Genomic DNA, 26,064 nt, shown 5'->3' with positions numbered 1-26,064 from the left:
AGAATCCCAGTGCGCACGCGCGCCTCCGCTCCTGTGCCTGCTTGTGTTTGACCAACCCTCCGCGCTTTCCCGCTCTTTTCGCCTTCCTTCCCCCGTTCTCCTCCCGCCCGTTGTCTCCTCCTCGGCGCACGCGCCCAAAAAGAGCCGCTTCCTCCTCTTCCGCCCTCTCCTTTGCCCGTAGGCCGCGCGGCGCAGGCGCGGGCGGCCTCGCGCGCCCTCCACGCTGTTGCGTCAAGGGGCTCTTTGGCTGCGCTTTCCTTCCCCGCCGTTTGGGGTCTTGCGCAGGCGCAGTAGCTTTGTACCTTTTTAAAGTCTCTCTCCACCCTCTCGGGTTACGCGTCACTGGGGAGGCTGTGGGGGGCTCGCGGTCGCCATCACCATGGGGGTAAGGGGGGGTTGAGAGAGTGAGGGGGCAGGGTTGGAGCTGGAGGGGGTAGGAGCTGCGAGGGGGATAAAGTTTGGGGAGGGGGCCACAATGGGGGAGGTGGACGCAACGGGGTGGGGCTTGGGCAATGTTGGGGGGATTCAGTGTAATGGGGAGGGGAAGTTTGGGCTGGGGGTGCGAAAGGATGGAGGCCCAGGCTATAAATGGGGGGGAGGGAGCTGGGGGGGAAATTAGAGGAAAACTGGGGGGGTCAGTGTATCACGTCAGGGGCCAGATGAGGAAGCAATGTATAAAAGGGGGAAGAAGAAATGTAGGTGTTTATTTATTATTCTAATTTATATAGCCGCCCATCTCATATATAGGACTCTTGGGGATAGTGTATCCCTTGGGGGTGGAAATGGGTGGTCTTAGGGTTTAAATATTCAGACTCTGCGGAAAGAAATGTTTAAAGGTCTTTGGAGTGACTTCTCCACCCTGGTGCCCTCCAGACTAAAGTTCCCATCCTCCACAGCCAAAGTATTGGGGGCATCCTACAGAGTCAAGAGGTTAGGTTGGGATGTGGGAGGGAGTTGGAATGGACGGGTCTTGAAAAGTAGATATTAGAGAGAGATTATACATATATATGTATGTATGTGTGTGTGATGAAATCCATATGGGATTCTAGAGAAAGAGGGAGAACTGAGATAATTGCAATCATTTAAATGGGTGGAGTGGAAGGAGGGAGTAATCCAGTGATTATTGTAATGTGAGAAATTTTGAGGGTTGTGAAATATGGGTTGGGAAGATTTGGGTTGTTGTAAAACTTAAAATCTGGATAATTGAAGTGGGATCAAAGAGTGGAGTTGGAGAATAGGAAGTGAATGGAAGCCTGACTGTGTAGTTGCATCTGTAAAACATGCTGTGCCAAACCATTTTTTGTGCCTAATGGGGGTGGCCTGCTTCATGCAAGATGCTGGGTCCCCCAATGCTGGAATGCAAGCTTTCCGAGCTTTTAGCCTATCCTGATTCATTGTGCAACCCAGTTTTATAGATGTGAATTGGAAAGTGAGAGATACATACATGAAAAGTTGGGGAGGGGACACAAAGGTGGCCAGTATTACAGCATTAAGTTTCTGCTGTTGAGTAGAAGTTGTGGGTGATGATCGAAATGATGTGGAAAGTAATGGTATTAGCAGGGAATGTGAAAGATGTAGGACTAGAGTGTTAAAAAAGGGTAATTTGGAACCTGACTTTTGGGAGAGTCACTGTTGGTCAGGGAAGAAATAGATAATTATGATACGAAATGTAAGAATTGCAATTACTATTAATTATGAGAGGAATTTTTTTTCTTGAAGTACAAGTATTGGGAAGTTGGATCAGAAGGCTATTTAAGTTGCAACAAAGATCTGCATTTTATTCCTTCTTCTCCAGTAGGTTTAATTCAATTCAGATTTTACATTAAAATGCAACAGAATGGTTATTTAACATTCTTCACTGTATTAATAAATGCAAGCTTATGTTTCACCCTTGCAGATATAGAAAGATTTTTGCAAATATGCCAGGTGTCTTTTTGAATTAGGGCATTAGTTCCATCTGTTAGTTGTCCTTGTATACTTTCTGGATCCAGATGGCACATACAGTTATGTTTTGAAAGGGCACAGATATACCTTAGACTGCTATATGTGAAATATTTGTGTTTCTAGCTTATTGGGAGAAGGTTTGGTTTGGTTTTGTTCAGTCAGTTGGAGGCATTCAGAGTTTGGAATGCAAAACCACTTTTACAAGGATAGATTTCATGCCAGACAGAACCTTTTTTTAAGAAGTCAAAATTCATTTTATTGATGCTAGATTTTGTTTGGTGTATTCTTATCACGCACATATCAGAAAAATTTACAGCTGGTAAAACTCATGTGTCCTGCTTGGTTCTTAGAACTACAGCGGCCCTGTCTTACAAAGTGACATAGATCACATTTGACAGTTGCCACTTGACGGTTTCCTAGTCACTGCCTCTTGGTATGTGTGAGCAAACTCTGTATTTTTTGCACACGTATAATGGAAAGCTGCAGTACCGAAGAAGAAATTCGTAACTCTCTAAAGTGTTCTCATATTTTCCATTGAGCAAGCTGGAATAACCTGTCTATAAAATGAATAGCCCTGTCATCAATAAAATGACAGACCTGTTTTTAAATCAGAATGTGCCTGTCCAACCCAGCTGGTACATACAAGTTATTGTTCTTATTATTAATGTCCTGTTTGTGTGATGTAGGAGAAGTGCTTCACTCCTTTCTGCCTATACATCACACTGACTGGACATCTCTGCTGTCACATTTTCAAGTGACTTCCTGGCCAGTCACACCCAGAGAATTGGAAAAAGTGCCCTCGCTTGAACTTTTCTGGGGTGGAAGGGTTGCCGTGAGGTTAAGCATATGCTTCTGGCTTGAAATCACTCATATTTGCTGACTCATCAGCCTGGCAGAATGTTTGGATTAAAAAAAAAATGGTAGCATTTCCAAATCACGTTTGTATTGGCTTATAGTGGGAGAAGTGAGGGGGGGGGAAACCATAGGAAAGAAGCTGTTGGAGGCCCGGATTGCTCCTAGGATTTGTTTCCTTGTTCTCAAAAGCTGCATCACACACATTTTAAACTTCCTAGAAACAGTCTCCACTAAAAAAAAAAGTTTAACAGTTGATGTGCTTCAGGTACCCATGAGCTGGGAGTGCACAGCGCACAATTCTTCAGCAATGCTGTGCCAAAATGATGCTGCATTAGAAAGTATAGCTGGAAGCCTTCACTGGTTTATTCACAACCATTTAAAAAAAGCCCACCCCTTTTAATTGGCTTAATCCACAGAAAGTTTAGCTGATGGAACAGGGGGCCACTGTTAATCGGGCTGTTTTATTCTTTATTGCTCTTATAGGAATAAGTTTCTCTTGACTGACAGCTTTCTTTAGCAGAATCCATGGGTTGGTCAAGGTGCCTCCTTCTGTAGAATTGCTGGTGACTTGGGTTCACACAGTGTAGTAAGACAACGTTGGTTGTATGATTTTGCTTTAGCACATGTGCTCCCAGCCACTTTATTGAATCAGTCATCGCAAAATTGACCGTCACTAACAAGCTGCATGAACTAAGTTTGTGTCACGTATCCCCTCCCTTCTCTCCCCTGGAGCATTTGGATCCCACATTTCAGGCCTGGCAAGAAAGCATAGCCTCTTGTGGAAGAAGTCTTAATAGATGGGGAAAAGCCAAGTACTGTACAGTTCTGTTTGTGTGTTGTGTCTTAGCATTTCAACCCTCCTGGTTGCAGAGGAAATCCAGCAAAGGCAAAGAGAAGAAGCAGAAACGATTGGAGGAAAGGGCAGCCATGGATGCTGTCTGCGCCAAGGTTGAAGCGGCAAATAAAGTGAGTCTTTCCTTCTTCTTCTTAGCTCCACTTCTTTATTATTTTATTGTAGAACGTACACCTTCCTTTTCAGCTTATTCCGACACCCAAGGCAGCTTGCAGCTGTCAAAAATATAAGCCAGTTAAAATCTGGGGGATGTGGAATGATGTAGTGGGGAAAGAGGCAACTCAACTTCAGATTCTGCCCCCCCCATCCTGAAACTTCACTGAGTGGCTTTATCCCAACAATTGCGTAATTTACGGATGCACCAGACGGGGAGAAAAAGCCTTTGTGTAGCAGGGACTCAGCTGGGCTGTTTTTGGATCAGATCTGGCCGATCTGAAACTCAGAATGCTTTCCTTGGGCCGGCATTCAGGCTAAAACGAAATCCAGAAAGGTATAGTGGGTGCGTGTCACCCCCTCTCCCATCCTGCCTTGAGCAGCCCTCTCCCAGTGCTTCATACACCACCAGTTTGCTTTTATTTATCTTTCCTTCCCTCCCTCCTTCCCCTTAGCCACCACTACTGACGTCCCAGCTTGGAACATCCCACTGGCTCACCCCCTCTCCAATCTTCTCAGTGCCTTTCTGCCCTCCCTGCTGCTGCTGAGAAATCCACCTGTTTGCCTGACCCTTACTTCAGTTGCCTCAGCAGTAAGGAACCACTCCCAGTATGATGAATGCCACCAGTCTGCCTGCCCCCAGTCTTTCCAGCACCTTATCTTCCCTCCCACCCCTCTGCTGCCAGCACCTTTGGCTTTTTCCACCCTCCCCCTTCCCTTCAACCCCCTCTGCCTGGAGCAAACAGCCCTGCTTCCTTCCGCGCACGGACCAAATATCTGAAGCCTGCATGCTTTTGTTTAGGCACAAATTCCTGAAAGCCAGTGTTGTGTGCACAGAACAATTCAGGCAAAGAACATTTTGCACATCTCCATACAGAGTTTATTCCCCAAGCTTGCGCTGAAGGGCGGGTTGCATTATAATTTATCACTCCATTAAGTTTATATCCCACCAGGAATTCAAGGTAATGTCCATAACGCTTCCTCCTCCAATTTCCTCCCCACAACAACAACCTTGTGAGGTAGGCAGGGCTGAGAAACACAAACCGACCCACAGTCTCCTCAGGAGCCTTTGTGGCTGGGGTTGCTTCGAATTCTGGAACATTAAGACTGTGCTCATGTGTGTTACTCCTGTGGAGCAAGCCCTGCTGGACTTACTGTATTGGATGAACACCAGATAGATTTGGGTTGATGACCTCAAAGGGCACCAGTGTTTGTCTAAGAAGTGAATAGGACTATAAAAGGATGGTGCAGACTTGGAATCGGTGCTTTAAAGCCACAAGGTCGTTTGCTCGGTTTGGGTTTAAGGTGTCCTTTGAATCCAGTCCCTGCAGTTGGTATGGTGGTTTATGGTCTGCCTGCTGGCATCTGCAGGCCTTTGCTTAGCAACCTGGCTGAGCCCAATCTGAAAGGCTGGCCTCCTGGGGATCGTGGCGTTATTTTTTTAACAGTGTTTTGAAGGTGGGAGCGTAGAGCTGTGAGTTTATTTCTTGCCTGGTATGAATGAACTGGTAGATCAAAGTCTTGTCCTCTAGGAGGGCTGTGGTGTTTGGAGAGGGAGCGGATTAAACCACTTTGAGGATCCGATGGCTCTAAGAAGTTAGAATAAATTATGAATGAGTAAACTTTTAAATTCCAACAGAGGAAAATGCAAACAGAGGAAGCAACTGAAGTAAAGAAGCTTTCCCCCCACCCCCCAGAAACTCTAGAGTTGCTCTCTAGTCTCTGCCCCTTCAGGCCTACTCATGAGCAAGACACTTTCTATAATGTTGAAGTTAAGGCAGTTTAGCTGATCACTAATTCCTGCAGAAAATATAATCAGCTGAAACCGATTGCATACAGTATTTTTTTTTACCTTGATAATGGAACAAGGGCCAGACATTTTATTGCCTTGATCTTGATTGTTAACAATGTTCCAAACCGATTGCCAGAGGAAAGTTAGAAAGTTATCCCTGTGCCTGACTGCTCTTCAGACATCAACTTTTTAGTTTGTCTAGTGACTCTCTTTCTTTGTGTAGCTGGGAGACCCCTTAGAAGCGTTTCCGGTGTTCAAGAAATACGACAGAAACGGGTGAGTAAAAGTTTTGTGTCCTTTTTCGAGGTGAGAGATTTGAACCTCAGCCTCCTCTGTGATAAATAATTGGAAAGGGTCACTGTTGTCCTCCCAGTAGCCGCCTGGCCTTTCCTCTCGCAGTCCCCAGGTTGAATCCCATTTTTCATTTCCACAAGTAATCCTAATTGTCGTTTCTTTCTTTCCCTCTCTTGTTACAGACTGAATGTTTCTATCGAGTGTAAACGAGTATCCAGTTTGGACCCGGCTACGCTCGACTGGGCATTTGAGCTGACCAAAACAAACATGCAGACCTTGTAAGGCCATAAGGGCACGAGGGGGTAATGGGAGGCTGTGGGCAGCCATGACCAGCAGTTGAGGAGCAAGAGTTGGTTCGATCTTACCCTCTCTGCTTCAGGAGCCAAAGTATATGGTTCGCAAGAAAAAACAGAATGCTCAGAAGCACGAGGTGCTTAGAAAAAATAATCTTGAGGCTTTGAAAGGCGTTATGAGTTAGGGTTGGCGGTTGTGCTCTTTGGCTGGGTTAAGGATCAGATTAAGCAGCTTCCTATGTTTGCTACGTATCCCCAGTGCAAAGCCATCAGTCCTGTGTTTAAGGCCGAGTAACATGAACGCTAGAATGGTCTTTCAGTAGTACAGAAACATTTGCAGGCTCTCTAGAGTAGTTTTTTGTCATTTCAGTCCATCTTCAAGTTCAGCTAGCGACCACGTGGAGACCCAGGAGCGGAGATGCTTCTGAACATGACCGTGACACGCGGATTCCCAACTTCCCTGGGCAGAAGGCCGTTGGCCCCATCCTGAAGGAAGCTCTCATTTCCCTTCTTTCTGTGCTTCTTCAAAGGTACGAGCAGAGCGAGTGGGGCTGGAAAGACCGGGAAAAACGGGAAGAAATGACCGATGACCGGGCTTGGTACTTAATCGCTTTGGAAGACGGCTCCCTCCCCGTGGCTTTCTCCCATTTCCGCTTTGACGTTGAATATGGAGAGGAGGTGCTCTACTGGTATGGTTTCCTGCTTGGGATTTCAGGATGGGAAGGAGTAACTAGATTGCCAGAGCTCTGTGGACTTCATCAGGCAGGAAGGTCTGATAGACAAGAACAGAACGATGGAAAGGAGAAGTTGGGCCTGCCAAAAAAAAAAAAAATGCAGCATGCTATGGTTCTGGTCTGTGTGCCAACTATGCTTCCTTAATGTGACGACTAAGCGTGTTTCTTTCTCCTTGCTCTGTTTTGGAGGATTGCTTCCAACCGTAGATTTCCCTTTCTTTCTCAGCAAAGCTAGATTGTTTGCATGATTTAACTTGAGCTTGGGATTAATGCATGTGATGCAAAACAGGCCAAACTCATTTGATATCTCTGGCTAAAAGAGCCCACTCATCAGTGATCGAGGGGAACTTGAAGGGAGCCTGCTAGTAGAACTTACAAAACAGGTATAAATAGCCTAACCTGGAATAAAAGTGAAAGTTAGGCTCTTGGGCCTAAACCTGGAATATTTAAGACCTTTCATTTTTGGTGTGGGATGTGTGTGTTTGTGGCAGCTAGGACAGTAAGAAGGAATGCAACTTTATGAAGTAGCACGGACTTTAAATATTGCTGTGTTGAGGTGTAGCAGTTAAGGTGTTGGACTAAAACTGGGGAGCCCCCAGTTCCATTCCACCCTCAGCTGTGGAAGATCTTTGGGTACCTTTGGGCTGGTCTGCCTCTCTCTCAGCCCATCCTACTTCCCATGGTGGTGGTTATAGGGGAAAAATTGGAGGAGGGAGCTGTGTACAGTACCTTTTGCACCTGGAGGAAAGATGGCATATAAATTAACAAATGAAGAGATTGTGCTAAGCCACAGGTTGGTGATAAGCCTCCATGACTGAGCCTCATGCATCTTGCAAAGCCAAACAGTGCACATTATATTTAGCATAATTGGCAGGACAGCTTACCAGAAAAGAACTTCATAGCAAAGGAAACCAACTGGGTGCCATCCATCAGTTACCTTCATCTCTTGTCTTTTTCCCCTTGTTTCAAGGTAATTAGACAGCAAATCCCCAAGCAAACTTTCGGCATCTGTTTAGTGTTTAGAAAATTGCAGGCACTGATACCAAATTAGAACAATAATGTTGTGTGTTTCTTGCTGGGTTTATGTCTTATGTTAACAGCTCTTCGTGTCTGTTAAATAGAGGTTCGTGTCAAACAGAAGGGAGTCGAGATCCCTGTCTGTTGAACAAGGGAGTCGGGGTCCCTGTCTGTTAAACAGGAGGGAAGATGGCTTTGGATGTTTCCACATTTGGCATTTTGTACTTCAAATGGCAATGACTTTTGCAAATGGCTTGCAAGTTGGCTCTGCTCGAATGTTGATGTTTGCCTGCATTTCCCTCCCCTCCCCTCTCTCTCTCGCCCTAGCTATGAAGTACAGCTGGAAAGCAAAGTGAGGAGGAAAGGTCTGGGCAAGTTTCTCATACAGATCCTGCAGCTCGTGGCAAATAGGTAGGGGTGCCTTTTCCCCACGATTTCTGAGCTGCAAATCATACCCCATCTCACTGGGGCAAACTTCGTTGACGTTTAACAAGACTTGTTATCCACATTAAAAACTGAATGTGTGACCCTTCAACTTGAGTGTTACGGTGTTAGTTTAGCCAAGGGAGCGCTCAATATGTTTCTCATTTACTTTTTACTGATAAAAACATCTCCGTGATTGACGTGCTGATGAGGATACCGTACAATATCTCAGAACAGCTAAAGCAACTAGGAGATTTGTAAAGTCAGGTCGCACGTTTTGGTTATGCTTCGGAATTCCAAAGCTGCGTGGCCTGTACAGCCTCAGATGAAGACATCTTCATTCTGTGAATTTTTATATTCTTATATTTGCTTTGTATCAATACAGGGTGTACCATAAGTCAGGCCCCACAGGCCAATCACAATATTAATATTTTTTTCAGCAGAAATGTTACTGTACTTAGGAATGTTCAAAGATCATGCATCAAACAAGTAAGAAAATGGCAACCAATTCAGACATTTAATATAATTTATAGAATAAATTGTCTATGAGCTCTGACTTTGGTATACCCTATATTTTTAAAAATGGAGTAGTGCCATGTAGTCCTCAAGTTATGACGGCAGTTGGAACCAGGATTGCCGTCGCTAAGCGATATGGTTGTAAAGTACGGCGTCACGTGACCACATCGCTTAGGGATGACAATCCCAGCAGTCCTGTTTTTCTCTCATTCCATACTGACCTTGGCTCTCCCTGACTTTTCTTAGCACACAGATGAAGAAAGTCATGTTAACAGTGTTCAAACACAATCACGGAGCCAACCAATTCTTCAGAGACGCTTTACAGTAAGTAAAAGCCTTGATTTAATTATTCTTCCTTTCTGAGACAGAAAGAAGGTGGCAGCTGGGTAATTGGGGTAAAAAAAAAAAAGCCTTTTTCAATGTATAACCTCCTTTTTTAGATTAGAACATGCACCAGGTAAAAATGAATTTGAGCCACAAAATACTAGACCGCTTCCTGGAATGTGATCCAAGTTGAGTTTGTTATACGGTTACGGGAGTGGAGTCCTTGGGGTTCTCTGAGCTTGATTCTTTTCTTGCAAACATTTCATTACCCGGCTAGGCAACATCTTCAGTGCTAAAATGGGATGGGGTTTGCTCTCTATTTATATGCTTTGCCAGTGCTGGCGGGGGTGGAGTTTTTGTTCTGCTCCTCTGGTAGTTCCTGGATTAGCATGTGTTGACTGCTCAATTGTGTGCCTGGTGCTAACCTCTGCTTATCTGGGTGATGATTGCTGGTGAGGTGATACCATAGTTTTAACTGGGAAACTGTCAGCATTTTAGACCAAGCTAAATCCAAAAATGCAAGAGAATTCTTGGAAGCCTGGTATTCAGACAAGGCAGCAATTAACAGACACATAGAGATAAACAGCATCTACATACTATTCAAAAGAGACAAAAGACCAGAAGATCGCCTCACCAGCAATCAATCACCAGCAATCATCACCCAGATAAGCAGAGGTTACCACCAGGCACACAATCAAGCAGCAAACAGATGCTAATCAAGGAACTACCAGAGGAGCAAAACAAAACCCCCACCCCAACCCCCAGCACTGGCAAGGCCGGCCACAGTATACAAATAGAGAGCAAACCCCATCCCATTTTAGCTTAGCACTGAAGATGTTACCTAGCTGGGTAATGAAATGTTTGCAAGAAAAGAACCAAGCTCAGAGAGCCCCAAGGACTCCACAGTTCAACCCTGAACTACACATATTTGCCTCTATTGTTACGGGAGTCTTGCTCAACCTGTTGCCTTCTCAATATGTTGGATCAATTCCCATGACTTTGGCTACAAAAACAGGCTGTGTGCTGGCTAAGAATTTTGCCGGTTGCAATCCAACGTATTAGGAGGGCACGCGATTGGAGGAAGCTTCTCGGAGGAGAAAGTTCGGTTTTCAAGTGAGCTGAGGACGCGCGTTTCTTTTACCCTTCCTATCAAATTAATTCTCAGAAGAGAAATGGAACTTAACCAAGGTTAGAAAAAGTGACATTTGAAAGAAGCATTTGGGGAAAGGAGCAGCCCAAGGTCAGCCAAGCGCTTGCGGGGACCCGGGTCCTGCATGGCATTGGCTCGACCTCTTTCATTGGGGCTTGCATGATCCAGGGCTTCTCCACGGTGCATGGAGAAAGCCAGGGATGGAGGTTCATCTGGAACATTTCTCCCTGACATGCTGCTTTTCTCTGCATGAGGGCTTGTGGGAGTGTATGGGAAAGCCCTCCGTTGAAGCACAGCTCAGTATGTGCTGGGCTGACCCTTGTGGATAGCCACCTGCATCTCTTTCCTGGACCATGAAAGGCAAGCGAGAAGCACCCCCTGTCCTTTGGCGGGAGACCCATTTGAGTCCCTTGTTAACCGGCTGGCTCCTAAAGGTTTTGCCACGTCGGCATCTTCCGATTTGGGTAGCTTGCTGTAGCAACGCAGGGGAGACTGAAAAGATAGCCCCGGTGTCTCCTCACATCCCCAACGGACGCACCCTGACCGCTGGTGTGAACAGCAGCATTCGATTTTGGCTTGCCTTTTCGCAGAAGGGAAGTTCGCAGCTCTCTTCCTGCAAATCACCCACTTACCCGCAGGTACAGACAGCTGCTGACAGGCCCCAGTCAGGGCTGCGTCGGCTGGTTTGGATAACCGCACAACTTTGTTCGGTGAAATACCAGCGGGAAGGTCTGCGTATGGCCTGCTTTTGTACATTTTTCCTGACCCTTTAGATTTGAAATAGACGATACCTCACCAAGCGTGTCTGGCTGCTGTGGGGAAGACTGCTCCTACGAAATCCTCAGCCGAAGAACAAAATTTGGCGAGAGCCAGCAGGCTCACTTGGGCACTCAGTGCGGGGGCTGCTGCCACTGAGGCAGTCCTCTTAAAGAATCCGTCTCCCTCCACGTAAGCGTGCCTTTCTCGCGGCTTTCCTCGACCTGCCCCCAGCCTCCGATTCTTGCTGCGCTCTCAAGCCCAGACCAACAAACTCCCGTGGGACATCCTGAATCCCAGGATGAAAGACCTTCCTCCATATCGGAGGTCCTTTAAATCAAAGCCGAGCTGAACGCTTAGGCCCGGGGCTTGATCTTGCTTACCTGCAGCCTTGAACTGAAGGTGTGAATCCAGGCAGGAGGTTTTGTTTAGCGTCGTTCATCTAAAATTTATGGTTCCTGTCTAAAGCCATTGACAAGAATGGGGAGCCCTTCTGTGTGGATGAAGCATAGACTTTTTGGGTGGCAGATAATGGCAACTTTTTCTCATTCTTTATTCCTTTGGGGCCTCTCTGTCTCTCCCCCCCCCCTTTTTTTTCTTTAATAATTACAAAATTGAGTTTGCAATTTTGTCAGAGAACTACAGTGAGTAGTAAAGGGAATACACAAGTCAGTACCTGGGAAGCTCTTGAATTTCTCTGGGTGTGTGTTTGAAAGCAGTTCTGGCTGTGTGCGCTTGGGGGAGGGGGAGGGTTCCACCCCGATTTTTAGAACCAGATCTTAAGTAACACACTGCCTCTGTTTATGTTTTTCTCCACGTCTCGTGTGTTTGAGGAAAGCATCAGCGTGAATGGATTGCCCCGTGCAGCTTGCTCTCAGTGTATCCCCAAGTCTGGGTCTTCAGCCCAACAAAGATTGCATGATTTCCTCTTGGCCAACTGCGCCGAATGCAACTCGGAGAGGTTTTGTTGTCCGAAAGTCTCCGTTGGAGCAGTTGTGCAACAGCAAAATGATGCAAGTTCACTATGGGTGTGCCCCTATTGTTTAGGGCGCCCTGTATACCCTTTGGTCCCAAAATGGTACGTTGCTTTGGCGTTGATGGTTCCCGACCATGGCTGAACAAGAGCTAATATGTGAGCTTTTAGCCCCGTGGATTCGGATTTATATAAATGAACCTCTAGAGCAGGGTTTCTCAACCTGGGCAACCTTTAGATGGGTGGACTTCAACTCCCAGAATTCCACCCATCTTAAAGTTGCCCAGGTTGAGAAACCCTGCTCTAGAGCTAAAGGGGAAAGGGGCAGGCAGACTTTTCTAAGGTTAGTATCTCTCTGGTGGGTTAAGAGACAGCTTCTAGAGCAAGGATGGGAATTTTCTATCATATGGGAATCTGATTCTTTCCAGCCAAGTTGCACGGGGTCAGTTCTCTCTACACCTCGCCCCACTGTGTCACTGCTGTCTTTCCTCTCTCTGCCGGCTTTCAGATTGATAGGCAGAAGGCCTCAGAAGGTGGGAATTCTCTGGTACAACTTTCTGGTAGGTCCTTGAATGCATTATTTCCCTGCCTACGATTCGGGCAGCCAGAAGCTTGGAGCTGCTCTTAATTCCATCCCTTGCTGCTTCAAGTGAGACACTCTTTCACTTGGACGAGTCATTGGGGTCATCTTAGCATGTCCGTATGGATGGCCTCCTTATCCAAACACCACCAAACACCATCATCTGGATCTTACTTAACAGCCTGTAAGAGGAGATCGAAACTGATACCCCCTGCTTAAACATCACGGGATGGACTTATGTTTTTAATGTGTCAGTGGATTTCTAAAGTCATACTTCTAAATTAAATTGTTTCCTTTTTTACAAAAGGAATATTAGAGATGGCTTTGGAGCTGTGGCTATGCTAAAAACTGCCAGGATACATTGCCCCATAATGATACACTGATTTATCAACAACTTGATTTTCTTTTTAGATTTTTCTGTAGATGGATCTCTCCCCCCACCACCCAAAATGAACAAACAAAAAATCTAGGAAAGGTGGTTGAACATGTTGAATGTGGCATGCAGAATGCTTTATGTTTTTAAGCTGAAATAATACTGTTGTATTTCTTTGTATATCTAGTGGGTGTTTCTTTCCTCATTTATTCGCTTTGTTTTTGCATTTTGGGGTTGTTTTATTTCATAGAGTAAATTTGAAGAAAACTGCTCTTTTTAGCAAACAACTTTCACTGGAATCAAAGGGAACAACCTGATTTTTTTTAATGAAAAGGTTTATTTTATTTGTCTGTTTTAAAAATAAACATTCTGTTCAGTCTCCAGTGGGTTGTAAGTGTATATGTGTTCTCAAGTATAGCTTCCTTTGTAGTATATTTTGAACCTCTCTTTAGAGTGCTGGAATTAAGCAGGACTCTGTTTTTTCTAAACATTATAGAATGCCTTTTTGTGTTCCACAATTGGAGAAGTTTTCCTCTCCCCGTTTGGGTATTGTGTACCCACCGCTTTAAAAAGACACAGTTCCAAATGAAGAACCACAAATTCTGTTCTTTGGTTCAAGTGTTGTCATTCCCAGGTGCCTTCCTGTTCTGTCGGATGCCAATTCTCATCCTCCCAAGATGGGTAGGCCTGTTAAAAATGGGTATCTGAGTTTGCAACTGAGGGGAAAGCAAAAAATTCTCTTGGTATGTTGAAAATAAGCTTCCTGTTGTGACTTTAAGCCTTTTTTTCTGAATATTTCAAGAGAGTGCCTCCTGTAATCAGTGATCATGCTTTTGTATTTTTTAAATAGTTTTCTGCCTCATTAATAGGGAGCCCCTTTTCTTGTTGATTTCTGGCCGATTGAGGGTTACAGTGGTTAATACAGTATGATAGGAAAATGCAGTTTTTGTCTGGAATTCATATCTCCCTTTTCCACCTCCTCCTGAGATGACTCACTTGATGGCAGCCGTTCCATTAGATGTGGAACAGAACCAGTTCCATGGGGCATCTCCTTCAACTTCAAAACCACGGGGCTTTCCATTCACAATACTCATTACGAGAACTACTGTTTAACTTGGCAAATTGGTGTCTGAGTTTGATTCCTCCTCCCCCTGCCCCCCCCATTCTTTAGTGTTGATTTTGGGCTGAAAGCCTCCATGCAGGCCTGTCTTGTTTTTTAGGTTGAAAAGTCAGATCAAGATGTTTTAAATAGGTTAGGCTGGGGGTAGAAACCTTTTCTGCTACAGGGCCCTGGGTGCATAGAAGACAAGTAAGGATCATAGTCAAGAATGCGTAGAGCCCAACGCGCGGTGTTTTCTCTGTTTCAGTCACCCCCATGGTTAGTTAGCAGAAAGGCTGTTTGTCCCTCTCCTCCTCAAAGAGATAATATTATCCAATACCCTCAAGTTTCTCTTGTCACCCATGTTAACCTTTCTTTTTTTAAAAGTGGAGATCGTTGGGATGATGAATTCTGTCACTTTTCTGCACTCATATAGAATGTGGCTGTGTGTGCTTTGATTATTCTGCTCTTGATGTGAGATGTCCTAGAAATTCAGAAGATTCTGTAGACCCCAAAAAACCAGAATGTTCTCCTCTGGCATTTTGCTGTAATACCTAATTTTATTATGGCTCAGGTAAGGGTTTGAGATCGGGGAGCATGCTCCTTTGAAAAATGTGAAAAGTGTATATAAGGTTGCTTTACAGAAATGCACTTGAACTTGGGGCAGCAGATGGACGTTATGCCCTTGTGATAGAGATACAGTTCCTAATAACCAAAGCGCCTTCTTTACATCCTTGAGTAAATTTCTTGAAGCTGGATGTTTGGAGGGGCAGGAGAGGAATAAGTCTTAAACTCTGGTCAGGGAGAAGCAGTTGGAGTAGGAAAGGAGTAGCAACAACAAGAGATACCACAGGTACTCTTAGAAACACTTCCTGTGGACAATAGACGGTCCTGCTTCGTCATATTCTTGCTTGCTGATCCACATCTGCTGGAAGGTAGAAAGGGAAGCCAAGATGGATCCACCGATCCACACAGAGTATTTCCGCTCCGGCGGAGCAATGATCTGAAGTAAGAACAAACATCACGAAAGTTAGCCAGCCTGTTGGAAAGCTTAGCTGATGCGGTTGTGGAGAGCAGGGGCCTGGTTGAATCAATAGGGTTTAATTTCTGGCAGAACTGCTCAGAGGGGGTGGCTGCTTTTGGTACCTGAGATATTGGAGAGATCTGCCAGAATAAACTAAAAATAGCAATATTGAGCTAAGCAGAGCCAGACAAGTTAGCCAGCTGTATTTTTGCCTGATGATTGGGTAATCCAGCCAGATGATTAGGTAATGGCTCAGTGTGTGGTAGGAACCCAGAAAATTGGGTTAATTACATAAACAATGGTTAGGTTCACCCTGGGCAAATGTATCATGCAAACACAGCTGTAGTCTTATCTTCTATAAGGCAGCTTCCTCTGTTTGGAACCTGAAATATATCTGCCGTGAGGTTCCCATCTCGCTGCTTAGCTGACAGAAACCTAGGTTCTTAGTATTTGTAAGGCTTGGCCAACCATACTGCCTACCAATAATTTCTGAATTTCTGAAATTTCACCATCCTACTCCCTCCCATGGCTGTCGAAAACAACATTTTTGTTTTTATACAGCCCCTGAGTACTTTTATTAATTATGTTGTATCATTCCAGCAGGAGATGAACAGTCTTCATAAAGATAATACTTGTAAATTGATGTCAGCAATAAAAGCCCAAGATACAGATTGGTAACAGCCCTGCAGAAATAAATGTCAGTTGTTACCTGATTATCTGAGAGCATTTTGCTGAGATGTCCATTCAAAGGGACACACAAAAAGAACAGTTGGACACAGGCAGAGTATCGCTGCTGCGAAGGCTTGGCGAAGGGGCATTTACTGTCTGATAGCTTATTCCTGTCCCTCACTCTCCTCTTTTGATTTATTTTTGCACCCCTCCTAAGGCCTAGAATCTTAAGCTAAAAACTTGGAAAAGCTGTCTTCGCAGGTGACATTTTGTAGGCCTTTGCAGACCTTGGTTCTGAAATAGTGGTGGCAACAGAACAGAAATGGTTTGCTACTGCCTTCTTCCATGGCGCCTTTTAACTTCCCAATCTTGTCTCCATTCCCGGGGGCTTTCGAGTGGTCTCTCCGTCCTGCTTGGCTTCCATTTTAAATACACAGGCATCAAAAACTTTGAAAAGGAAACTTAAGCATTGGCAGAGAGAGAGCAAGGACAGGTTCATACATTGCATTCATCCATAATACAGTCAGTTCTTTTCCTCTCGTTTTTGCCCCGAAGTCTGTAAGTCATGACTTACAGTTTAGCATGTTGTGTAAACCTAGCCAGTTGTGTTTAACTGTAATAAGCAAGCCGTATCTCACTATGAAATACAATCCTAATTTAGGATGTATTAGTAAATACAATGGGGGGTGGGGGAAACGTACTATATTCACATGATAACTAAAGGGAGCAAAAAAGGCTGGCTGGATTTTCCTTTGGGGGAAGAGTCCACAACAGATGGGTTGCCACTGAGAAGGAGAAAAACTCTTCTGAAATTCTATCTGAATGAATGAATGAATGAATGAATGAATGAATGAATGAATGAATGAATGAATGAATGAACTCAAGCCTTAAAATTAGATTTAGAGATTCTATCAGTGTTGGAGTTCATTCGTTCATTCATTCATTTCATTCATTCATTCCACTCACTCACTCATGGGAACAAAGAATCCTCCTCAGATTTGGTTTAGCTTTTAAAAGCAAGTTGTAGTCAATCAATCTTGCTGCTTTTCCAAAGGGAATATTTGGAATTTGGAACAAATGGCATGCCCCTTGACAAACAGGGAGGAATGCCAGGAATTCACATTCACAACTTCTCTAGTGAATGGAAGCCTGCATGTGGAAGAGCCATCTCTCAGAGAAAGGATAATGTCTGCATCTCTAGCTTGGAATCTCTTAAGTTACCATTCGCTGGCCTGCATCACCTTGATCTTCATGGTGCTGGGAGCCAAGGCAGTAATTTCTTTCTGCATGCGATCAGCAATGCCTGGGTACATGGTAGTGCCACCGGAGAGGACGTTGTTGGCATACAGGTCCTTACGGATGTCGATGTCACACTTCATGATGGAGTTATAGGTTGTTTCATGAATGCCTGCCGACTCCATGCCTGAAGAGAAGGTAGGATTGTGAAATTCATTATAACTGTGTGTGAGAGGAAGAACTTAGTGTCCTGTCCTTTCATACAACATCTTAAGTTATAAGGTAGCTTCTTGGTTTCTGGTGTATTGTGTGGATCCTGCCATTTGGAACTGTCGAGTTTAGCACACTATGCATATGCAATAAATTATGGTTTATTCAAGTTATGCTAAGGTTAAACTATGACTTACTGTAGTACATGTACTATCTTGTGTGGTATGCACTGGGTGAACCCAGCCTCGGTGTATTTTGATAATGGGATGGTAACTGTTCACAGATTTCTTTCAGTCTGCTATTTAACAATTATGTTCAGTCTTTAATTTAATGACTGACTGGATCACTGTAGGCTAGCTGTGCCTCCTCCAGCTTAATTTCTTCCACCATTCCCATCAAGCACAGCTGTCTACCCCAGCAAGGAAAAAAGAATGGCTCATTCCATGAACTGATGGACCTGTTTTGGATCTTCTTCCCAAATTTTGGGGTCTGATCTAAAGGGGAACAGGGTATGTTGAACAACCCTTGCCATCTGTCTCAAAGGAAGGTGGTCCCACAGTGAAGCATCCTTCACCAAGGAGAACAGGATGGGGTGATGACCTTAGGTTATGACAGCTGCCGACAGGAGATCACACTTCCCCCTCCTTTAGGGAAAGCTCTCCTTCCACAGGCCTGGAATTTACAGCACCCTTGCCTATTTTGGGTAGAAAAAGAAGGGCGGAGGAGCTTCCTTAAGTGAGATCAGCTGTTTTCACCACCTACTGTTGAAGTCTTAGGTCTAATCTTTTGGTGGAATGTCTACCTGATCCCCTTCTGGTTAAAGCTTGCTAATCAAGACACCCACCACCCTGCTTGCTTTCCTTCCCCTTTCAAACGTGTGCCAGTTTGTTTAGCAGTCAACACAACTTGTGACATTTTTGGCAGTCTCCAAGGAGCGGGCTGACCTTTCTGCTATTGGCATGTCTTAGCTGATGTTTTTCTCATAATTGCCACCCCAGCTGGCACGAATCCATCTGTTGTCACTTAGATAAGTGACAGCTTCCTTTTGGAAGCAAAACAAAACAGTGATACCTTTCATACACTGTGCTCCTTTTAAAGATGTAAGGTGGGAGGGACGCTGGGTGAATGGAGAGGAAAGTTACCACGAAAGTGGGTTGGGGAAGAAAGCATGTATGTGCCTTGTCCTTGGGGAAACAAAATCTGGGAGTGTGTGTGTTGAACGATCAGGATTTGATCCATCTCTAGCTTCAATTGCACAAAGTGTTTGGGTACCTGTTAGCGTACCTTTCTTCATCAGAATTCAGCAGGAAGCGATTCAGTCTCTTATGAATAAAAAGCAGGAATCTTGGGGTTCTTGAAAGGCAGTTTTATTTATACAGGGGTAGTGTGGCTTTCCCTCAGGATGTTTTAGCACACAACTCCCATCAACTCCAGCCATACAGTCAGTGGCCTGGACACAACAGTATTGTCAACCCATCAGGATAAGGTTGAAGCAGCGGAGTTTGCTGGACCAGATCAAAGGCCTATCAAGACCAACCTGTTTCCCACAATGGCTAACCAGATGTCTAAGCAAGATATCTCTTGCTATTCCCAACACCAGGAAAATCCAAGAATGACTTCTTCACTCATTGTGTAATTGTAATAGATTTTGCTCCTCCAAATACCTAACAACTGAAGATCAAGAGCTCCCTTACCAATGAAAGAGGGTTGGAAGAGGGTCTCTGGACACCGGAACCGTTCGTTGCCAATGGTGATCACCTGTCCATCAGGGAGTTCGTAGCTCTTCTCTACTGAGGACGAGGAAGCAGCCGTGGCCATCTCATTCTCAAAGTCCAAAGCCACGTAGCCCAGCTTCTCCTTGATGTCCCGCACAATCTCCCGCTCAGCTGAAGGAGGAAAAGATTGGATGCGGCCAGAAGAATGAACATTTTCGTTCAGTCACAACTGGCCAACTTAGTTAGAATTCATTCACGAGAAATGCCAGTTCAGATGACTCTCAAACTTAAGGCTTAAAGCTTAATAGTTCCACCTACCTGTGGTGACGAAGGAGTAGCCGCGTTCGGTTAGGATCTTCATCAGGTAGTCTGTGAGGTCACGGCCAGCCAGATCCAAGCGCTGGATGGCATGAGGCAAGGCGTAGCCTTCGTAGATGGGGACATTATGGGTGACACCATCTCCAGAGTCCAGCATCATCCCTACGAATGGGACGCTTTCATTCAGTGGTACCAAATTTGACATGCAATCCCTCAATCCATTTTGGAGGCCCCCTGAATCCCTTCCCACCATCGTTGCAAAAAAACCCATGATTTTTAATGTTTCGAGGCAGGAAACAGCCACAACTGTAGTACTATATAAAAGGATCTTTATCATTTTTTAAAATTGGAGGGGATGACTGAACTCTCCCCCAAATCCCAGAAGAAAATAATTCAGCCCATGGGCCTGGCATGATCCCACCCATTTGCATCATCATCATCATCATCCCCCCCAACCCTGGGCTGCTCATCCTCCGCAAGGGTGTTAGGGAAGGTCCCCAGTCCATAAAACATTTACCCTGCCCTGATGAAGTTAGGAGTTGGGTGGCAGTTGAACCTAGGATCTCTGGCTTCCTTTGTCATAACTGATTTCTCATTGCATTAAGTCAAGCTGAATTTTCTTTGGTTTTGCTAAGCGCAGTGTGTAGTTCTGGTTTTCTAAACTCTGGTTTATGGTTTAACATTTTGCAATCATTCAGTTACGGCTTATTTGACACACCACAGTTAAACCAAACTATGGCTTCATATGTAGAATCTTGCCTCTCAGGGGTGTGTGTGTGTGTGTGGGGGGGGACTTTTATACAGGTGGGGATAAATACTTGGCAGGGTATGAATTTCATATTAAAACCTTGCCTTGTGCAGCCTATAAATTTAACTAATAATAATATCAAAACGAGACCCCAAGTTTCCAGGTCCCCCTTCCTTACCGGTGGTTCGGCCAGAGGCGTACAGGGAGAGCACCGCCTGGATGGCCACATACATGGCGGGCACGTTGAAGGTTTCGAACATGATCTGGGTCATCCTCTCCCGGTTGGCTTTGGGGTTGAGGGGAGCCTCGGTCAGCAGGGTGGGGTGCTCCTCGGGGGCCACACGCAGCTCGTTATAGAAGGTGTGGTGCCAGATCTTTTCCATGTCATCCCAGTTAGTGATGATACCATGCTCAATGGGATACTTCAAGGTTAAGATGCCTCTCTTTCCCTGCGCTTCGTCTCCCACGTAGGAATCCTTTTGGCCCATCCCTACCATGACACCCTGGAAGCAGAGCAGAAAGGATGAGGCCCCTCACAACACCCGTTGTCTTCCTTGCAGCTGGATAATTGCAGCAATGTCCATCTCTCTGGAAAAGCTGCGCCCAGTCTCTTTCCCCCACTCCCATGCTACACCCACGAACAATCGCACCCGCTTCCCCAAGTGTCAGCCTTCCTCCTTGTAGGTGTCTAGATTTGCACAAGATGCTAGACTAGTGTTTCTCAACCTTGGTCACTTTAAGATCTCTGGACTTCAGCTCCCAGAATTGGCTGGGGAATTCTGGGAGTTGAAGTCCAGAGAACTTAAAGTGACCAAGGTTGAGAAACACTGTGCTGGACTAAAGCCCAAACAGAGAAGGGTGGGTTGTGAGCCAACATATGATAGGAAACTCAACCATTTCTTAATACATGCAAAGCAGATCACCTTTTAAAGTCCTAATATGATTTATTAGGGGACAGCATGGGATATGAATGTAGCAATTACCCTCTGCTAATCCATGTTTAGGCTGGAGATGACAGTACTCATAGCCCCAAATACCTGAAATGTGTGAGATAAGGAAAGACGGGTTTTTTTATTTATTTATATTTATTAAGAATTTTACATAGAGTAAAAGACAAATTGAAAGAGGGAGGGAGGGAGGGAGGGAAAGAACACTGGGGAGGGAGGAAGGAAGGAAGGATGGAAGGTTGGTTAAGAAATATAATGACATCCAATCTTCTTTTCAACAGATTATTATAATCTTATCATCCTTCTTCCTTCTTAGATACTATACAAGCCCCTTCAGCCCCTCATTTGACCCACATCTTTTTAAATCTTCAAACCCATAAATCGTATTTTTTTTCTTCTTTCAGCAAAAAGTCCATATCAGGTTTCTAGTCTTTCAAAAAAGTTTGTGGTTGTGGTTGTTTTTTCTTTGACCAAACAGGTCAACTTTGCCATTTCTGCAAATTCTGACATTTTCACAATCCATCCCTCCCCTGTGGGAATTTCATTATTATTCCACCGTTGCGCAAGGAACGTTGCTCACAGTCTTGCTCCCATCACTGTGTACAAAATCAATCTACCGTGAGTCTTTTCTCGCTCATTGTCCACAAGCCTTTCAGGAAAGACTGGTTTTGATGTAGCTCTTCTGTACCTGAAGCAAGCATCCTTTTGTGGCTGTGCAATCTACGATGCTTTAACATAGGACAGGCTATCTTTTTGGGCCAATGGTAAACCAAAGCCTGCTGTGAGCGCTCTCACAAAATGGCTCTTGCTGGGGGATAGCCCTGCACATAGCGGCGATCAAGGTAGATTCGGACAGGACAAAATGCATTTCCGTGAAGACAAATGGAGGATATTACTTCCTCCTCCAGGGATTTCTGGTTTGTTTAAATTGTAGACTTTATAGGAGGAGAACTGTGTTAATCTGCTGTAGCCAGAAATTGGAAAAAGTCCAGTAGCACTTTTTCAGGCTCCCAGCTGCTTCTAAAAAACATAGATTACGGTGAGCTGCAGGTCACTTTACCAGATCTGATGACTCTGAATAACTTTTGTCAGGCTGAAAAGAGGCTACTAGACCCTAACCTTTTGATTTTTGTCTGTTTATCCAGTGTTTCTCAACCTCGGCGACTTTAAGATGTGTGGGCTTCAACTCCCAGAATTCTCCAGCAACCCTTGCTGGCTGGGTCATTCTGGGAGTTGAAGTCCACACATCTTAAAGTCACCACGGTTGAGAAACACTGTGTTAATCTGCTCCACCCATTCACCCCCCTTTTAGAACTCAGGCCCAAAGGACCAACTTGTGAGCGATGAGTTCCCAGCTGTTTTTAAGAGCGGCCCTTGACCTCAGTGGAAACGTGATTAATGCAGAACAAAAACAACCCCCCCCCCTTACCTGGTGTCTTGGGCGTCCGACAATGGAAGGGAAGACCGCCCGGGGGGCATCATCGCCAGCAAAGCCCCCCTTCACCAAACCAGAGCCATTGTCGCACACCAAGGCTGTGATCTCTTCATCTTCACCCATCATGTTGGAAGGCTGGAGGTGGGAGATAGAAGGTTAGGGTTTTCTTTCTCAAGGTGATCCGTGCCAGCTTTTTCCAGCTCTCTTCTTTCCAAAAGCCCTGCTTTGTGTGAATTTGGGAGGTTGAAACAAAAGGGTAGAAGTAGAGGAGATACTCTGGACGCTAAAGGGGCCAAGTTCTGTTGCTGGGTGTCTCCTTTTATAAGACCAGGGAAGACTCTTTTCTGCCATTGATGCTAGAAATTGCTGTCAAGCAGGGCTGACAATTCCAGTGCAGAAAGGGGGAAAGAAAAAAAGAAAAACCTTTCACAACTTCCTAGTCTGTCTGGTGTTTTGTTTGGCTCAATACAAGGATAGACAGCCTTGTTCCTATACTGTAAGGGTTGCGTTTGCCCTTTTGGAATCACGCTGGGGCGTTTATTCTCAGAACGCCCATTGGCAGGGCAGAAAAACAACTGTAAATTGCATGAACCTGCAAACTGCAAGCGTTCGGTTTAGAAGAATAGTCTGCCCCAACATCTTCGATAACATTTTGCCTGCACACTGTAGCTCTTAATATTGCTTTTCCTTTTTAAATAAAATAAATCCATCCATCCTGCTGCTTCCAGGATCAGCTTACAGACAGAGCATAAGTCAGAGAAAACAGACAGAAAACCCTGGTAGAAGCGCCACTTTAGGGGACAGAAAATGTTACTTTTTTTCCTCTGCGCCCCAGAGCTTACAATTAAAGGTTTAATTAATTTGATTTAATTAATTTAATTAAAGGTTACTCACCAGCTCTTGCGCCACTGAGAAAGGAAAGAAACAATAGCTCGTGTTGGAGCTCTTGGCATTTTATATACTGACCTCTCATTATCCCTTGTCTTCAACCCCACCCCCATGGCCTCTCCTAAACCCTGCCTGCCCCTGTAGGCGATGGGGGACTCTTGGTGTATTCCATATTTGGGCATCTTTCAAGACACCTGTCACTTGAACATTTAATGGGCATTTATTTCTGGCTGAGTTGCAGTAGAATCCAGCAGTGTCCACCTGCTTCCTAGTCAGTTTCATCTTCCTTGTAATCACGTCTCCCTCCAATTCCTTGCTTTGATGGCCTTTATAAGTGAAAAATGGTGGTAGTGCTGGGACTTCTACTATTCTGCCACAGCCTATAGATGCATGGATTCATGGTCCTATGTATCACTGGTGCCCATGGCTGGGGAACAATTCCTCAGAATCACAGCCTTTCTTAAGCACAGAAAGTTGGGTACGCTTAGACTTGCTGAAAGTTGGGAAAGGGGATCAAGAGGTTAAACCTACAGGTGGGAGATTTGTGGCTCTTCTAGGTTGGACTACAGCTCCCATCATCCCTGACTAGTACTCCAGTCTTCTCAGTCTTGGGTGAAACCAGATCCTTTAGAAAAAGGAATTGGAAGGGAAGAATTGGGTCAGGGAAAAACTGTCCAGAAATTTGCTAGATCCTGGTCCCGCAGTCTATACGTTTCTTAAGATGATTTGTCATATTTCCTTCACAGAAAGGCACCGTAGCTGAGAAGGTCTGTAAGCTGAAGGTTGCAGTGGGGTAGTTATAACCTCTGCTTTTTTCTTCAAGGAGGGGGAAATAAAGGGAGTATATGGTGCATATTAATTGTAACTGCAAACTAAGCTGCCTGGGTATAGATGAATTATGCCGCTAAAAAGATGCTGGGTTAGGAAAAGAGATGAGAGGGGAGCCTGCCTGCTCCAGGCTGTGGTTAACGTCCCTTGATGCAGCAGGCTGCTCAGTGATGGAGAAAGAATACAGGCACTAGAGAGATCTTGGATGAGGTCCAGGAAGGCTTCTAGAATATGTTTAATTATTTAGCAATTTTATGAGTAGTTGGAGGGGGAGTATTTAAAAGTAGAGTTAAGGGCGCTAGCTTGGGTGTCTCACTAACAAACTGATTTTTAAAGTTTGCAAAAGGGGTCGTAGTGATATGGGTGAGTATGCGTACACTTCTGTTCCCATTTCAGTCCTGGGACTTGTCGTCTCATAAGTCTTCATGATTTCAGAGACATTTACAAAACATTTACAACATTCAGCCCTAAATACGCTTTATGCAACATATGTGGAATGCATACTTCAGTTGTTATTTTTAAAAAATCGTGTATGTTTGAGAAAGTTGTTTTTATGTGAATGAGTCCTCGTGTGTGCACCCCCTGCCTTTCTAAAAGGTTTTCTTCAAAACGATCACCTTCAGAATTTGCAGATCTGGCACTTTATAAAACATGGACTGAATGAAAGCTATGCTGATTGCTAGGCACCAGGCTAGGAACTGGGAGACCGTGAGTTCTAGTCCCACCTTAGGCACAAAGCCAGCTGGGTGACCTTGGGCCAGTCCCTCTCTCTCAGACCTAGGAAGCAGGCAATGGCAAACCACTTCTGAAGAGCCTTGCCAAGAAAACTGCAGGGACTCGTCCAGGCAGTTGCAGGAGTCAACACTGACTTGAAGGCAGGAAAAAAAAAGTACAATATGACCCAGATGCCAAAGCACCCGTAAATACCTCCCCTCTCCCTGCTACTCAGTGCTTTTCACATTAGTTACATCCCACTCCTCGGGGGTGAGTTGCAGAGAAGCCTTCCTCAGCTGGGCCTAAAGAAAGCTCTTCAGAGCTGTTAATCCTACTCCTTTCACTGAGCGAGGTGTCACCTCGGCAGCTGGTTGGAGCTTCTGCTGGGCCAGCATTTCTGTAAAGAGCAATGAGGGGGGAGAATAAAGTCTGCGCTGGGCTCTGGCTACAAAGCCTGGGGGAGGGGAAGCCAGGGCCACGTCCACCAGGCTCTGCCAAAGAATGTGAGCATCTGGCCACCCTGTCCCCTTTGCCCTGAAGTGGAAAAGCAGATTGGTTTCCCCTTACTTTTCTAGGGTGGAGGGGAGCATAATGGCGGAAGGTGCAGAAATAAGTACGTAAATGGTACAAAACGAAGGAGACACCCCAATCATCCCATTGAATCAGAACCAGAAATAGCAAAGGGGAATTCACTGAGATCCATCTTTTATTTGGATAATTTTACTGGGAAAATCAACATCCGTTCTCCCCGTGATCTCAACTGAACTGTGGAGAGGCCATCCATATAGATGGTACTGAAATTCATAGAGGGGTCAAGATGTTGTCAGCTGCTGCTCTGGATGGCAGTAGGTTAAACTCGTGAATTAACAGGCAATGGATCTTAAAATGGACCTTAAAATGCCAGCTCCTGGCAGCGGAACAGGATTATCCTTGTGTCTCCTGCGGGTAAACTTCCTGAATGCACCTGGCTGGCTGCTGGATGTCACAGAACGCGGAACTCCGTGAGCCCCTGGCCTGACCCAGCCTCAGGGCTCTTCTTCTGTTCTTACAGTGCCCCCCCTCCACCTCTGGAACCAGTACTGGAGATGCAACATGATCAGATGTTGAGGTTCCACGGTGAATGGTCTAAGGTGAAATCCCATCTGGAGGAACCCAGCTTGAAGAACACTGCCGCCTCCCAACATTTTGGCAGTTGCTCCCCAG

At 45.1% G+C, this 26,064-nt stretch overlaps 2 protein-coding genes across 5 annotated transcripts; one reads left to right on the top strand and one right to left on the bottom strand.

Moving 5' to 3' along the window:
• Positions 1-187: 187 nt before the first annotated feature.
• NAA40 (N-alpha-acetyltransferase 40, NatD catalytic subunit) lies at positions 188-13,407 on the top strand. Of its 4 annotated transcripts, XM_088137372.1 has the most exons (9): positions 188-385; positions 1,720-1,794; positions 3,670-3,765; positions 5,821-5,873; positions 6,074-6,169; positions 6,715-6,873; positions 8,263-8,346; positions 9,121-9,198; positions 11,122-13,407. In XM_088137372.1, the coding sequence occupies exons 1-9, from the start codon at positions 380-382 to the stop codon at positions 11,261-11,263; spliced, it is 789 nt and encodes a 262-aa protein (XP_087993498.1). In that variant the 5' UTR covers positions 188-379; the 3' UTR covers positions 11,264-13,407. The 4 variants fall into 4 exon arrangements, with proteins under 4 accessions (XP_087993498.1, XP_087993500.1, XP_087993499.1 ...); XM_088137374.1 differs by lacking the exon at positions 1,720-1,794 and having other exon boundaries at positions 3,647-3,765; XM_088137373.1 differs by lacking the exon at positions 1,720-1,794 and having other exon boundaries at positions 189-385.
• Positions 13,408-14,559: 1,152 nt separating this feature from the next.
• On the bottom strand, positions 14,560-20,760 carry LOC103065681 (actin, alpha skeletal muscle 3-like). The gene is made up of 5 exons (XM_007441677.3): positions 20,228-20,760; positions 19,302-19,463; positions 18,963-19,154; positions 17,064-17,245; positions 14,560-15,132 (listed from the first exon to the last, which is right to left on the bottom strand). The coding sequence occupies exons 1-5, from the start codon at positions 20,544-20,546 to the stop codon at positions 14,989-14,991; spliced, it is 999 nt and encodes a 332-aa protein (XP_007441739.2). The 5' UTR covers positions 20,547-20,760; the 3' UTR covers positions 14,560-14,988.
• Positions 20,761-26,064: the final 5,304 nt, after the last annotated feature.

The sequence above is a fragment of the Python bivittatus genome, unplaced genomic scaffold (assembly GCF_059951505.1).
Source record: "Python bivittatus isolate LINGU-HERP-01145 unplaced genomic scaffold, Pbiv_v1 ctg000180_np1212, whole genome shotgun sequence".
NCBI classification, from domain to species: Eukaryota; Metazoa; Chordata; class Lepidosauria; order Squamata; family Pythonidae; genus Python; species Python bivittatus.
Note: the sequence above shows the minus strand (reverse complement) of the source record. Positions and strands in the feature narration are given on the sequence as shown.